At 42.0% G+C, this 14,851-nt stretch overlaps 1 protein-coding gene across 1 annotated transcript in view; it reads left to right on the top strand.

The window, feature by feature from the left end:
• Window positions 1–10,894, top strand: part of LOC142210594 (membrane-spanning 4-domains subfamily A member 4A-like) — a 37,516-nt gene extending 26,622 nt beyond the window's left edge. The window contains exons 3-8 of the mRNA XM_075279864.1: window positions 4,924–5,093; window positions 5,501–5,629; window positions 7,276–7,332; window positions 8,314–8,484; window positions 9,024–9,143; window positions 10,660–10,894. Of these exons, the coding sequence (XP_075135965.1) occupies window positions 4,924–5,093; window positions 5,501–5,629; window positions 7,276–7,332; window positions 8,314–8,484; window positions 9,024–9,143; window positions 10,660–10,767 (755 nt within the window). The 3' untranslated portion in view covers window positions 10,768–10,894. The remainder of the gene's footprint in view (window positions 1–4,923; window positions 5,094–5,500; window positions 5,630–7,275; window positions 7,333–8,313; window positions 8,485–9,023; window positions 9,144–10,659) is intronic.
• The last annotated feature ends 3,957 nt before the right edge of the window (window positions 10,895–14,851 follow it).

Here is a 14,851-nt window from a genome sequence, read left to right as displayed (position 1 = left end):
TCCTGCACACCAGAGGAGAAGAGGAAGAAGCTGCTCCAGGACTCCAGGAAAATGAAACTAAAGATACACAGGTACACATTACATACTGGGGCTACTATACTTATTACTATCAGGCATTTGGGGTGATTACTTTTGTTTTAGTAACTCCATGTGCCTCATATTAATATCAGTTAACCCTATCATGTCCCTCACATTAACCCCTGTGTGCCTCACCATAAGAGTTACTGATATGTGAGACATATGGGGGTAATAGTAATGAAGATACTTTATTATTACCTCCATGTCTCTCACATATCAGTAACTCTTATGTGAGGTACACAAGGGTTAATGTGAGGGACATGATGGGGTTAAAGGGGTTGTCCCACGTCACATACTCACCAGTCTTCGTTGTTGAAAAATCTTCCAAAGTCTTCCGGCTTTGTTGCGTCATTGGTGGGCGGGGTCACATATGCAAAGCCAAGCGGCGAGATGCCGCTGGCCTTGCGTGCGCGCTCATAGACCAGTCTAGCCTTCACAATGCAAATACAGGTCTACCCGACATCCGCCTCTCTCTATTACAGCGGGTGTCGGGTCTGTATTTGCATTGTGAAGGCTAGACTGATCTATGAGCGTGCACGCAGGGCCAGCGGCATCTCGCTGCTTGGCTTTGCATATGTGAGTACAGCCCCAGCATCCGCTGTAATAGAGATGCTAGAGATGTTAATCCACTCCTCCGCCCCCTGGAATAGCAGCATCGCTCCTGCCGCTGCTGGCTTCATGCAGGGCAGAAGCATAGCGATGTTGCAGGCATCTGTGCCGGCGTCTAACCCTCCCCGGCATCCGCCTCTCCATTACAGCGGATGCCGGGGAGTGTAGACGCCGGCACAGTCTGTATTGGCAGCCCCTTCCACTCAAAGGGTAAACTACCCCCCCCCCCCCTCCAGGCTCACTCCCGTGCACTTAGCCCCTCCTCCCTCCCCCCTCAGAGCAGCAGATACATCACTTGACTTATGAGCAGATAAGTCAAGGGATGTGTCCCAAAAAAATGAATAAAGTAATATAGCGGCTAAACAAAGCAGTTTTGCTGAAGCAGTGTATTTAGGAAAAGTCTTACATTGACATTAACAAACAGTATAGATAGGATCCTTGTGATGGGACAACCCCTTTAACTGCTATTAATATGAGGCACATGGAGTTACTAAATTGTAATGCACATGACCAGATTTTTTATCCACAATTGTCCTGATATAGTGGTCAGCGGATGACGTGACAGTATTTAGTCCTGTAGGGGCCACTATGGGGCATAATACTGTGTGCAGGGGCCACTATGGGACATAATACTGTGTGCAGTGGCCACTATGGGGCATAATACTGTGTGCAGGGGCCACTATGGGGCATAATACTGTGTGCAGGGTCCACTATTGGTCATAATAGAGCGCACAGGAATGCGTAGGAGGGACTCGGTTGAGATCTTTGGTGTCGGGGGGGCCCCATGTCAAAAGTTCGCCACGGGGCCCCGCCATTCCTAGTTATGCCACTGAAGAAAACCATTGTTGAAGTGCTGCTTGCATCTTGCCACAAGCTATATAGGGGACATAGCAAACATTTGGAAGAAGGTGCTCTGGTCAGATGAAACCAAAGTTGAACTTTTTGGTCTAAATGAAAAGCGCTATGTGTGGTGGAAATGTAACACACTGCTCATCCCCCTGCACACCCCATCCCCTCTGTGACACATGGTTGCCGCACATCATGCTGAGGGAGACATTTCTTCAGCAGGGACAGAGAAGCTGGTCAGAGTGGATATGAAGATGGATGGAACTAAATACAGGGCAATCCTGGAAGAAAACCTGTTGGAGGCTGCAAGAGACTTGAGACTAGGAAGGAGATTCACCTTCCAGCAAGACAATGACCCTAAATATACAGCCAGAGCTGCAATGGAATAGTTTAGATCAAAGAATATTGTCCGGTGAGTCAGACACTTAAGTAGACTGGCACTCCATTCACAAGGAGGCTTTAGGTTAAGGCCCCATATACAGCACTATGGTTGCCTCAAAATAATCTTTAAAAAAATTACAGAATTGCAATTTTGCCTATATCCCCCTCCTAAAATAAATTAATTCAGTTAATTATATGTACTCACAAAATACAAGGTTTCATAAAGCTATAGTTAAATAGCATGTAAGAAGTTCTGAACGCTGGAACGCAGAGAAGGGTAAACTGTTACTAGTTTATAGGAAAATCGGTATCAAACTGATGCTAGTACCATGTGGGGTGGCTTCTACACTTTCCAAAGAGGTTTTCTTGTTTTGCATTGCAGCTCCATTTTTATGAAAATCAGCATTTATTCTTATAAATTAGCTGGAAAGGACTTTATGGGTTTTTATTCTTCTGCTGAGGCGTCACTCTCTGCTCTGGATAACTGTGCATAACGGCTACCCAGGTCTGTCCCCATTGTTAGAGTGACAATATCCGCTTTGTCTGCAGTTATGGGCAGTTATCTAGGATGGAGAGCAATTCAGAGCCTCATCTTCCCCTTCTGATGGCTTCTTGCTCCACTGAGCATCAGGCTGATGCAGCAATCCTATGCTCGCTTATGATATCACCCACTGGGGTTTTGTTACACTATCTCAGACAATGGGAGCCCATAGCCACTACAGTGGCTAATTCTTTGCTATTTTGTTGACCCCTTTTATTGTGTCTCTAGATCATTCTGCTCTTTTGCTATATTGCTGGTCCTGCCTTACATACTGACAGTCTCCTCTCTGATACTAAATACAGCTGCACCAGTTCTGCAATCCACAGATTCCCCTCTGCTTCATCACTGAACCTATCTGTTACAATTCCAGCTCGGCTCCACCTTGTGACCACAGCCCAGGTTTCTTGCTTCATTTCTTCATCCTCTTCATCCTGTGTCTTCCAGTCAGCCACTTCCTACATCTCTAACCGTCAGCTCTATTACTTTGTCGCGCTGCTCCACCACTACTGTCTATCTCTGTCCTCCAGGCTTCACCACAATCTTTGGACAGCATCTTAGGAGATCAACCACATCCAGAGTCAACCTAACAGGACCACCAGTGTTTAGCAGAGATAAAGTCCATTGGTTCTTGAAGATCTCCTGACTACAGGTTGGGTTGGTACTATCATCTCTTCATAGAGAATCAAACCAAACTTCAATGTCTTTTTCTTTTAGTTTGTGGTTTACTTTGCTTATGTAACGTCTCTGTCTCTTCAAGTTTAAGCACTACCTTCTTCTCGCACGCTGCAGCGCAGGAGGCATGCTCAATTTGATTCTTTGCTTAGAGTTTATTGTTGCTCTGCGTAAACACTGTTCAATTACCTATCTCTGTAATTTAATTTCCACCACACCCATCTCCTGCACACACCATCTTGTACAACTCTTTTGGATTACAATTTTGTACTGCTTTGTCTCTCTGGCTTTGACTCTTTGGTTGCTGGCTTCACTTCTGTATTGTTTGGCCCTGTCTTGTTCTATGGGCCACATATATCTAGGACTGGCTTTGTCGACCAGTTGTCCTCTGCCGCCTAGGGCAGTAAGACAAGTAGGCAGGGGCAGTGGTGGGTTCCGCTTAGGGCTCAGTGTCTTGTTGTACCCCTCCCCCCACCCCCAAGGTTCACTAGCAGCTACTGGGGAATTGTTCCTCTAGCAAGTCTCTTACAACTTAGTTTAGTATCTGCTGACTGTTATGGTGGTCTCTGGTTGCAGAATTTTGTAGCCTGCCAGGACTTCTTCTTTTGCCCCAGCTTACAACTTGGCATACCTTCCTACGAGAACATGCACAAGTGCTTTACTATGAAATATTCTTTTGTGCTGTAGTCAGGGTTCTTATTGGTCCATTGTTTATATAGCATGTATGGCAAGTTATCATGTCTCCTTCTCCCCAATATGTTGATGGCATACCAACATCAAACAGCATATTTCTACTTTCACTGAATTTCTTCCTTTCTTTCCGCTATGCCATTCTTTTCGGGGTTGTGTGAGACGATGATTTTGAACACTATTTTATTCCATTTACGTTCCCATGCACAGCATCTGTACAGTCCAGTCTTGTGTCAGAAAGGAGATCTATGTCAGTTAGGAAGAGGGATTACTAAATTTACCCCATTGTCTACTAATGATCTGATACCACAATAACAATTTGAGACAAACTTGGAGTATTAGGTTATACATAGATTCTTTGAACTTTTCATGTTGATACGTCTCTTGTTGAAATGAGATAAAGCCAAAAATTTTTTAAAGGGGCTGTATCAGCAAAATCATGCTGATGGAGCCCCACATATGCGTGAATAGCCTTTAAAAAGGCTATTCAGTCACCGTAAATGTTATATTAAACTACCCCCCCCCCCCCCGTTTTAAAATAATACCCTAAAAAAGAATGTGATCTACTTACGCATCGTGCACGCTGGGCAGGCATTCAGGGTGTGTCTTCTTCTTCATCCACGCCTCTTCTTCCTCCGATGTCCTCCGGTCCTGTCCTCCTCCGGCGCTTGCGAACTGACACTGATAAAAAAAAAAAATGGCCTGGGCGCATGCGCAGTAGCATGCAGCTTCTACTACAGCTACTGCGCAGGCGCCCAGGCCATTTTTTTTTTTATCAGTGTCAGTTCGCGAGCGCCGGAGGAGGACGGGACCGGAGGACATTGGAGGAAGAAGAGGCGTGGATGAAGAAGAAGACACACCCTGAATGCCCGCCCAGCGTGCACGATGCGTAAGTAGATCACATTCTTTTTTAGGGTTTTATTTTAAAACTGGGGAGGTAGTTTAATATAACTTTTACGGTGCCTGAATAGCCTTTTTAAAGGCTATTCACGCATATGTGGGGCTCTATCAGCATGATTTTGCTGATAGAGCCCCTTTAAAAAGAAATCTAGAAATATGAACGTGATTCATAAAGAGTAAAATCATTTGTTGCTTTCTAATAGGAGTCATGTCCAGTCCGGTTGTGCCTGACGCAGGAGGCTTGGCTGTTATTCATCAAGTGAATACAAAAACTGATCAAAGAAATGGACCAGAACGACAACAGTCCTTCAATACCCCAGCAAGCCTGCCCAAACCTATTGCTACATTTTACAGCGGAGAACCCGAACTTCTGGGTGTAAGTCCATTTCATATACTTGTTAATAGAGATTAGATGGTTATGGGGTTCCTGGTCACATGCAAACACCTAAATGTGACTATATAAAACACTGTAATATATCCCATCTAGGGGAAGGAAATACCTTCTCGGAGAAAAACTCTAAACTTGTTAAAAATATGATACCAAAAGTAAGATGCAAAGAAATAGCCTTTGTTGTACGGCTTCTGTATTATTATATGAACATTATATTTCTGTTATGTCCCCCCCATTTTTGCCATATTGTACATCCCCACACAACATGATAGCAGTCTAAATATTAGAGCACTTAGAGATACCTTTTGCTTGTTTTTGTATATCATGAGTTGATCTTCTATACTTACTGCTGTACTACTAATGGATTGAATACATTGTCACTTATTTTGCAGACAACACAGATATTTGCAGGAATCATTCTTTTATCCCTTGGCCTCCTGATAACAATAGTCTTCACTCAAACAACATACTACATTGGATTTGCGATTCTTACTGGCATCCCATTATGGCCTGGAGTATTGGTAACGTCTACACATGAAAATGGATGGTTGTAATGCCTAAATGCCATTTATTTCACCTAGTGCTCACTGCTTGGTGAATTCTTGATAGTGATGGTTACGGGTGCTAAGCAGTTTAATCCACCTTAGTGTGGTTAGGGTAATCTGTGGGTCTCCTTGGTTTATGGGCCAGATGGAAGCTGCAATCCCAATACTGATACCAGTGCTTATGGGCCCCCTAAGGCTCCTGGGCCCCGGTGCGACTGCACCCTCTCAAGTAATGCCCCTGACAATAAGATAATTGTCACATGCTGTAATATTAAAATGGCTCCAGTGTCCAGTGCAGTGATGGACCCATGCCCACCCACGTTTAATATACAAAATGTCAGAAAAGATACAACGCTGGCTCTCAAGACTGCTAAAAACCCTTGTGAACAACATTAACCCCTTCCTGTTACCTTTATTTTTTTATTTTTGCGTTTCATTTTTTTTCTTCTCATTTTCCAAAAGCCATAATTCTTTTAGTTTTCCGTTAACAGAGGTTTAATTTTTGTAGGACAAACTGTTACTCATAGTAGCGCAATTTAATATCCCGTATAGCATACTGGGAAGCTGGGAAAAAAATCAGAATGAGGTAGAATTGGAAAAATAAAAATGGTAAAGATGACACATTACCTATATTCTGTGTCGATACCAAATTTATAAAGCTTTAGTATATTTTAATACCTTTAAAATCTAAACTTTTCAAATCAAAAATTAAAAATTTTGTGATACCTAGAACTTTTTTATATTTCCATGTATGGAGCGATTTAGGGGATTTTTTTTAACAGGGGAAGTTGTGGCTTCTATAGATATAATTTTGGGGAATGTACAGTACATTGTCTTGATCAATTTTTATAAAAAATTTTAGGGAGGTGAACAAACGAAAAAAACAGCAGGTTGTGCTTTTTTTCCCCCGCTCCATTTTTCAGTGTTTCAGTTTTGTTTTGTTTTTTTATAAATATGTCAGTTTTGGATGTGGGGATACTGGGTGTGCCCCTAGAATAAATTCCCCTGGGTCTGAGACATCCCAGTCTGACACTGGTTGTACATAGGCTATCTCTGGCACTCCCATTGAGATGAATAGAATGGTGCACACCCTGCCTGATCTATCTGCACTGACTGCTCAGGAACAATGGGAGTTAGAGAAAAAATTCCAACTGCATTGGAATCGGAGGAGTGACACCTATTAACAGATTCTAAAACAGGAGTTGGTGAAGGTGATGAAAGATCCCCTTAAAATTTTACCACACGTGTCATGTAATGTTGTTAATGTATTTTGCTATGTATGAATCTGCGTGCTTTCTCGTTTGTATTAGATATGGTTGTGCATAGGACCTGCACTCAATATCTTAAAGGGAGTCTGTCAACAAAATCCAATATATTAAGCCAGCCCTGCAGATAGGTGGGTTAAGTAAATTAGTGTCTCAATTGCCAAGATAATACTGTTTGATTCAGGTAATCCTAACCTATCTATCTGTAGGGCTGGGTTGATAGGCTGGGTTTTGGAGACAGATTCCATTTTAGGTATTGTCCGTGCCCTCCGTTTTCTGTATACAATGTTCATAAATTATTTATCTGATAAACTTTTTGTTTTCTTTTCTTTTTGTCTAATTTTATTTTTCTTCCAGTTTATTATTTCTGGATCCCTTTCAGTTTCTGCTTCAGTGAAACCAACAGTGGGAAAGGTAAGAGGGAGAAATTGGTGGAAGATTTAGTAGGCCCCCCTTTAGCCTGGGGGCCTCACATGTTGTAAAAGCCACCGTTTGGCTGCCACAGTTTGGTAGGTTTCCTTTGCGGACTTTCTGCTTCCATTACACCAATGATTCCCAAAGTGGTCCAGGTGGACCCCCAGGGAACTCAGCCGTGACACAAATTTCCATCGTTCTTCACAATTTTTGACGAGTTTTGGGAATATTGTAGAAATGTAGCAGCAGGGGGTCCACCGAAATCAGAAAAATTTTGAAAGTGATCTACGAGAAAAAAAGTTTGGAACCTCTGCATTACACTATCGGGAAACTACCAGCCTCTCCGTAGGTTTTGGAAATCACAGCGTCTTTTTCTGCAATGTGTAGATGGCATTCGCAATGACTTTTACTTTTATGCCACCAGGGGCCCCGGCCTCATGCAGAATTCCCTTAGTCAGACCGCTTTTACCGCGATTTTACAAGATTTTAGTTGATGAACTATCATTAAATTAAGTCATCGATAACTGATGGTGGGGAGCGGACACCGGCCACTGGCCCAATACCAGAAGCAGATGGATTTATACATTGTATAGCGGTTGTGTGGCATTACTGCAGCTCTTCTCCCTTTGAAGTAAATGGGAACTGAGCTGTAAAAGCGCAACGTTGCTGCTATACAATGTACTTCTGTCTCTGTACACTGTATAGTACCTGCTTCATCAAGAGTCCCAAACAGGACCACTCCCTCGATAAGATATTTATGGCCTATGCTAATGATATTCCATCAACAAAAAAAATAACAGAGGCATAGCCTGAAGCTCCTGGGCACCAATGCTAAATCTGTAGTGGGGCCCCCACCTGCTATGTGTTATGTAGAACAGTGGCATGTTGGGGACCCCTCAGGATCCAGAACCCAGTAGTAACTGCTACCGCTGTACCCCCTGTAGCTTCAACCCCGATAATAACTCTTATTCTACATTGCAGATAAAGTCAAGCTTGGTGATGAATATCCTTGGCGCTGTAGCTGCAGCTTTAGGAATAATGTTTACTGCATTTGAGATTTTTGTGCCATATTATACTCCTAGCACCCTGGTGTCGCCATATTGTGCACATTATCAGAGTGATATGCAATGCATTGGCAACTTTGTAGTTTTGGTAAGAATCATTTTAATTTTATTCCCTAAAATAGTTGTTATGGTACCCCCACACTATGAAATTGTGATGGGAAGTTGTGAAAACATAACTTACCCCAGAATGTTCTTGTCCGCTGACCATGTCTAGTATTACAGCCCCCTCTACTTAATGAACTAATCATATTAATGGGGTTCTACCATAAGGACACTTGTCCCCTATCCACAAGACAGGAGATAAGTTTCCTTAATATCACAACCCCTTTCATGTTTATGCTTGGTGTACAGTAATTTTCCATCATCTAGAAATCTAGGCCGTGCAATCTGTTTCTATGTAGCACCCAGTAGTATGGAAAAGTGCAATCGGCTTCTTAATATAAGTGACGCACCATGAATAGTCTTTTCCTTCAGGTATATGGCCATTGCTTCTTACTAACTGCAGGATGGGACTACATTTTGTGTGTAGTCTATAACCATGGAGACACAGCGTTCTGTATTTAAGTTGTATTTCTACACACAATTGTAGGACTGTCTTAACCAAGGCTATTCCCTTTTCTCTTTCAGCCTGTTTATAAATGTATTTTATCATTTATTATAATACTTTTGACGCTGATGTTTTGCATTACCATATCCACAAGTGTGTTTGCATGTAAAGCTGTGTGCCGAACGTCTCTTCAAAACATGGTAAGTTACCAAATACATAGTTTATTGCATTCACTGAAGGGATTTGGTGTAAGGTGCACCAATTTTAAGAGGACCCCTCACTTCAAAACTAGGCCTCATGTATACACAAAGGCATATACACGCACCCTGTACATGCACATACAGTAGAACCAAGTGTTACCTAGCTATGGACAATTCATGATCCGCTGTTCCCTTACAACACGGGTCTGTACTACAACAGTCTGCTTTATAGACACATGGAGGCTTCTTTAGCTTCCTTTTCTTTTAATGGAATTTAAAGGGATCCTATCTTTCAAACACTTATTTTTTCTGAGTAACACTTAGGAATCGCCTTAAGAAAGGCTATTCTTCTCCTACCTTTCATTGTCTTCTCCGCGCCACCGTTCTGTGGGAATCCCGTTTTTTTGTCAGTATGCAAATTAGTTCTCTCGCAGCACTGGGGGCATCCCCAATGCTGCGCGAGAACTCTCTCCAGCGCCGCCTCCTTCTTCGTCAGCAGCGTCCTCTTCATCCTCCTCTTCCGGTGCAGGTTTCAGACTTCTAGGCCTCGTGCAGAGCAGACTACGCATGCCCACAGACCACAAGAAAATGGCCATTTTCTCGTGGCCTGTGGGCATGTGCAGCTTGCTCTGCCCAAGGCCCGAGGCCTAGAAGTCTGAAACCTGCGCCGGAAGAAGAGGATGAAGAGGACGCTGCTGACGAAGATGGAGGCGGCACTGGAGAGAGTTCTCTCGTAGCACTGGGGATGCCCCCAGTGCTGTTTGAGCGCTGGGGCCCGCCCCCAGTGCTGCGCGAGAACTCATTTGCATACCGACAAAACCAGGAGTCCTACGGAATGGCAGTGCGTAGAACACATCTAAAGGTAGGAGAAGAATAGCCTTTATTAAGGCTATTCCTACGTGTTACTCAGAAAAAAAAGTGTTTGAAAGATAGGATCCCTTTAAAGTGAAACTTGGGATCAGTTGTGGACTGGACCAGCTCACACTACATTCACAGACTGTTATTAATGTCCGTTGCCGCAATCCATCATAAAAGTAACATCAAGAGTAGCAAGGTAACAGACACAGAGCCCCCTCTTTCTGTATCCACTCTTATTGACTCCCATGTAAATAAGATGAAGCTATCTTGCGTCATGCTTGTTTATTTTGGTAACGGAAAAAGTCGGGCATGCAGAACTTTCTCCCATCACAAAAGTTAATAAACATGATGGAAGAAAGCTTCTGTTATGCTTTTTACATAGGGATGAATGCAGGCGGACCCCTGATAGTCAGGTAATCCTGGTGATATTGTCCATTAGTGTTAAAACCACACCATCTAGTGGCAGATATTACCACAACATCTAAATTCCAAAGATGAGCTTTGTCACACCCATGGGGTTTTTCCATGAACATAACCATACTTAAATTTATAGACAATTAAAAGTCTTAAAGATTTTCTCTAATCATCTTAGTGCTGACAGTCTGTTGTCCTGATCATTTGCCAATGGATATGACGATACAAATCTGTTTTGTTTCAGACTGTGGTCATCTATCAAAATACATCATTGACTGTAACTGATCCAACCAGAGATCTTCCTCCTGACTCCGAAGCAGCCATGACATCTGACTTAAAGACACAGACATGAAGTCATCAGTCACAGTGATACAACCACTGCAAGAACGATATATATGAAGTTCAATGGCAAGATCCTTATATGCAACCTGTGACCTTTTAGCCATACTTGCCAATTTTTGGAAACTGCTTTCAGGGAGAAAGGGCCAATGGCATGTTTTGTTGCAAATTCGTTTTCAAGCTTTGTTCCCAGTTTACATGCAATGCAGAATGCTGCACGATTTTGTCTGATAATATCAGGCTCATTGTGCTGCACAATTTCATACTTTACACAGGAATGCTGCGCATTTTATTTTATTCATGGGTAAATTTCCAGATGGGCCCCCAACCCTGGCCATGTCATACTTGTATCCTGTCGCTTTGTGCCCCCACACAGTAATAGAGCCTTTCTTTGTGTAAGGCACAGTATAGCAGGGTTAGCAAGGCGTCTGGCTGAGCACGGAACTGAAGGGTCCCTATACCCCCATTGAATTCAACTGTATTTGCATCCTGAGGACACAAATAAATAAGAAATTGGGACCCACCACCCAGGATGATTGGGCATTTGGGTGATTTGCCAAGTCCTCCAGCAGTCTAGGAAGCCTCTATTTTTCATGAGTCTTCAGGAAAGAGCGTTGGCAGCATGGATCATTTATAGTAACTGTGCAATAAATTATTTTGCAAACTTGAATATATTATTATTATTATAAACTATTATACTATATATCACATGGTGTTTTTAATCCGCAATATAAATTATGAAAAAGAAAAAATAGACAGCACCGCGCTGTATATAGTGTAGTAAATAGGTATAGGGGGATATCGTCACTTCTTGGGGAGAGACCACCATATAAGTGTGTGGAGACTTATTAAGCTTTTAGCACTCCACTTTGCAAGGGACCATGGGAAGAATACGCAAATTGTCTTCCATGATGTAATTAGGAAGTCAGGTACCTCAGTGTTGCAAACCAATAGAGTGCGCTCACTGGAATGTGCAAGCCTGTCTTCCTTGATGTAATTAGGAAGACAGAATCTCAGTGATATGGCCCAATAAAGGCTGCTCCCTTTAACATCATGCTCGACCTTCTAAGAGGCCTTTGTTTTGCAATGATGCTGGGATTTTTATTGGGCCATATCACTGAGACTCTGTCTTCCTAATTACATCAGGGAAGACAGGCTTGCACATTCCAGTGAGCGCCCTCTATTGGTTTGCAACACTGAGGCACCTGACTTCCTAATTACATCATGGAAGACAGATTTGCATATTCTAAATAGGTATAGTGAGGGACAATCCTAAAATGTTGGTTGCTCTCACCTGGTCGGGTTGTGAGGGATCACAACTACCGTATGAGTTTGGAATCGTTTACTAGGGTGTTCCTCCCTGAGGGTAGTGTAAGATGCAGCGTCCAATCACCGGTCATGTAGAGAGTCCGGGATTCCGCACTTGTATGGTCAGCAAAATGAGGACGGACAGCAGGACGTACTATATCCATAGCCTACTACTATACTTCTCCTAAAAACATATACTTGATGTCAATAATATAGTATTCTGACCACTAAGATGGACTAAGGACCCTTTTCATAACTCACATACCATCTGAGCAATAGATGACAGGTGAAAACCTGTATCATTTTTATATAAACAACATATATTTTAATTGATAATTGGAAGAGATGTGTTTTGGTGTATTCTATTTTAACAGTTCTTATACACTTGATAAAAGGTCATGTGACCCGAAACGCGTTGTGTGTGTGAACCTCAATCCTTTGTTGATGGTCCTTGCAATATGAATTATGTTTCGTAGTGTCTGTTTAAATTATAATAGACAGTATTAAGGATATAAAGCTTAATTCGGATAGCCATAATGCTGATATATTTTATGATGTGTACAAACCCTGTTCTGCCCATAGTAAAATAACCAGCAGCATCATAGAGATCTATTGTCGTGAGTTCAGGCTATTGGATCTGCAGTCAATATGGGATATATGGACGTTAATATGGACCATAATATCTATCCACATAATGGTCATCTAAGTTAGCTCTAAAGCTAGAAGAAACAGAGAACTGCATTAAAGTAGATCTCCTCTCTCACTCCTTATTGAAACTCATATGGCTTAGTATCCTGTACTGTATGTGCAACCAAGAAGCAAAAGGTCAAAATAAAGAATGGGAGAGAGTCTGAGTTGTTGTCTGAGTATTCAGCCTCCTGTACTCCGATACCCCTAAATAAAGTCCAGTGGGGACAATTGCCTTCAGAAGTCACTCAATTAATTGAGTCCAGTTTTATGTAATTTAGTCTCAGTATAAATACACCTGTTCTGTGAAGGCCTCAGTGGTTTGTTACAGAACACTAGTGAACAAACAGCATCATGAAGATAAAGGAACTCACCAGACAGGGAGATCATCATGATGAAGCAGCAGGTGTCAGCTATAGTATAGAGCAGACAGTTGAAGTGGCATAGATCTTACCCTTTAACACCAGCATCTTAGAAGTTTGGCAGAAGCTTCGTCACAAACCACTTCATCACAAGCCGTGTTTTTCCTGATTATTCCAAATTGTTCAGTTTTTAATAAAGCCAAACAAATGGTGATTTGTCTTGGACAAATAAAAATGGCCACCGCTGCGTGAAAATTGCTGCTGTCATGTGTTTGACCAGGAAATACAGAGGAGACACATGTGTATGATTTAGACACTGTCTGTGACGTTGTAGCAGCATCTCAGTTAATAGACAGTGGTAGGTGGAGCTTACAGTGCTGATATCATATGGACTAAATAAGTTTGATCGCTAATGATCAACCTTTAGCTGCTGTAATGGTGGACATACAAATGCATCTATGATACATCTCACTGCGTCATACAGAACACAGTTCTCAAAAGGCAATAGGAATTCAAGCAATAGTTAGAGGACTAGGAGAACGTAGCAGAATCACACAATTACACAGGCAGATGTGTGCTAGAAATCAATAGAGATAGTATAGGATCATAGTAGTGAGGGCAAATCGGTGCTGCTGCTTACATAGACACATAGAGAGTACAGTTAACCCTTTCACTGCCAATAATCTAATATTGTCTGTTGTGCAGTAGAGCAGTTTCTTCTATATGCCCATTCTTTAAACATACTGCTTTACTGACAAAACAATCCTGTTAGTGAAAAATGTTTTGTTAAGAACTTTTTTACATAATGCTGTTCTAACAGCAAATCAAGAACCCAGGCAAGATAATGCACCCCTCCTTAATATAATAGTCCCTCACAACTAGGGTAGGGTGCTGAACATACCACAGCAGCCCTCAGTCACAATAATAATCACTACTTTGGCAAGCCAAAGTTAGAAAATTCAAGATAGTAAAACTTTATTATAGTATCTTGTAGAATTTTCAGTTAGTAGGTTATTACAGGTTAGATATCAAACATTTAACAGATCCTAGACATTTCAGCCCCACAGCCCTTCATCTTCGGGATATCTGTATCTTTAAGTCTCTGTTGACACACACGGTAGTGATGTTGATGTGATACTTGCTCCCATACAGGAATAACAAGGATGATCATCCAGTCACTGCACTAGTTGGTGTTGCATGCGCACCCACAGCAGCAGCAAACCATAGACACGAAGATCACTTTTGGAAGATTGTCCAGTTATTTTAGCTGGCAAGCCAGAAACGATGGTAGCACGCCCTAACTTTTTCTTTAAAATTCTGTCAATTGTCACTCCACTAACATGATGTTCATGTGACATTTGTTTCCATGAAGGTATAAACAGCTGCATAATCCAGGTTCTTTGCTGCCTCCCAAGTGTTGTTCTCAGGGTTAAACAAATATAATAGGAGGGGGAGAATATTCATTTTAAAGGATAGTAACTCTCCCCAGCCAATAGAAATTCCTAGGCTCCCACTTTTGCAATCAACATAATAATATCCTCAATGACATGAAGATTTTGATTTTAAGGGGAAACTTCAAATCCAAAAAAAGTTGGAAAAGTGTATGAATATAAGCTGATGACTTTGACACACTCCAGGGGGGTTTAAATTTGTTACATGGGTATATGTCCATCTACAGGAACATGCCCTCACATCACTAATCAAAGAATCCATAAAGCCACTCATTGAACTGATAAGGGC

The sequence above is a fragment of the Leptodactylus fuscus genome, chromosome 6 (genome assembly GCF_031893055.1).
Source record: "Leptodactylus fuscus isolate aLepFus1 chromosome 6, aLepFus1.hap2, whole genome shotgun sequence".
NCBI classification, from domain to species: Eukaryota; Metazoa; Chordata; class Amphibia; order Anura; family Leptodactylidae; genus Leptodactylus; species Leptodactylus fuscus.
Note: the sequence above shows the minus strand (reverse complement) of the source record. Positions and strands in the feature narration are given on the sequence as shown.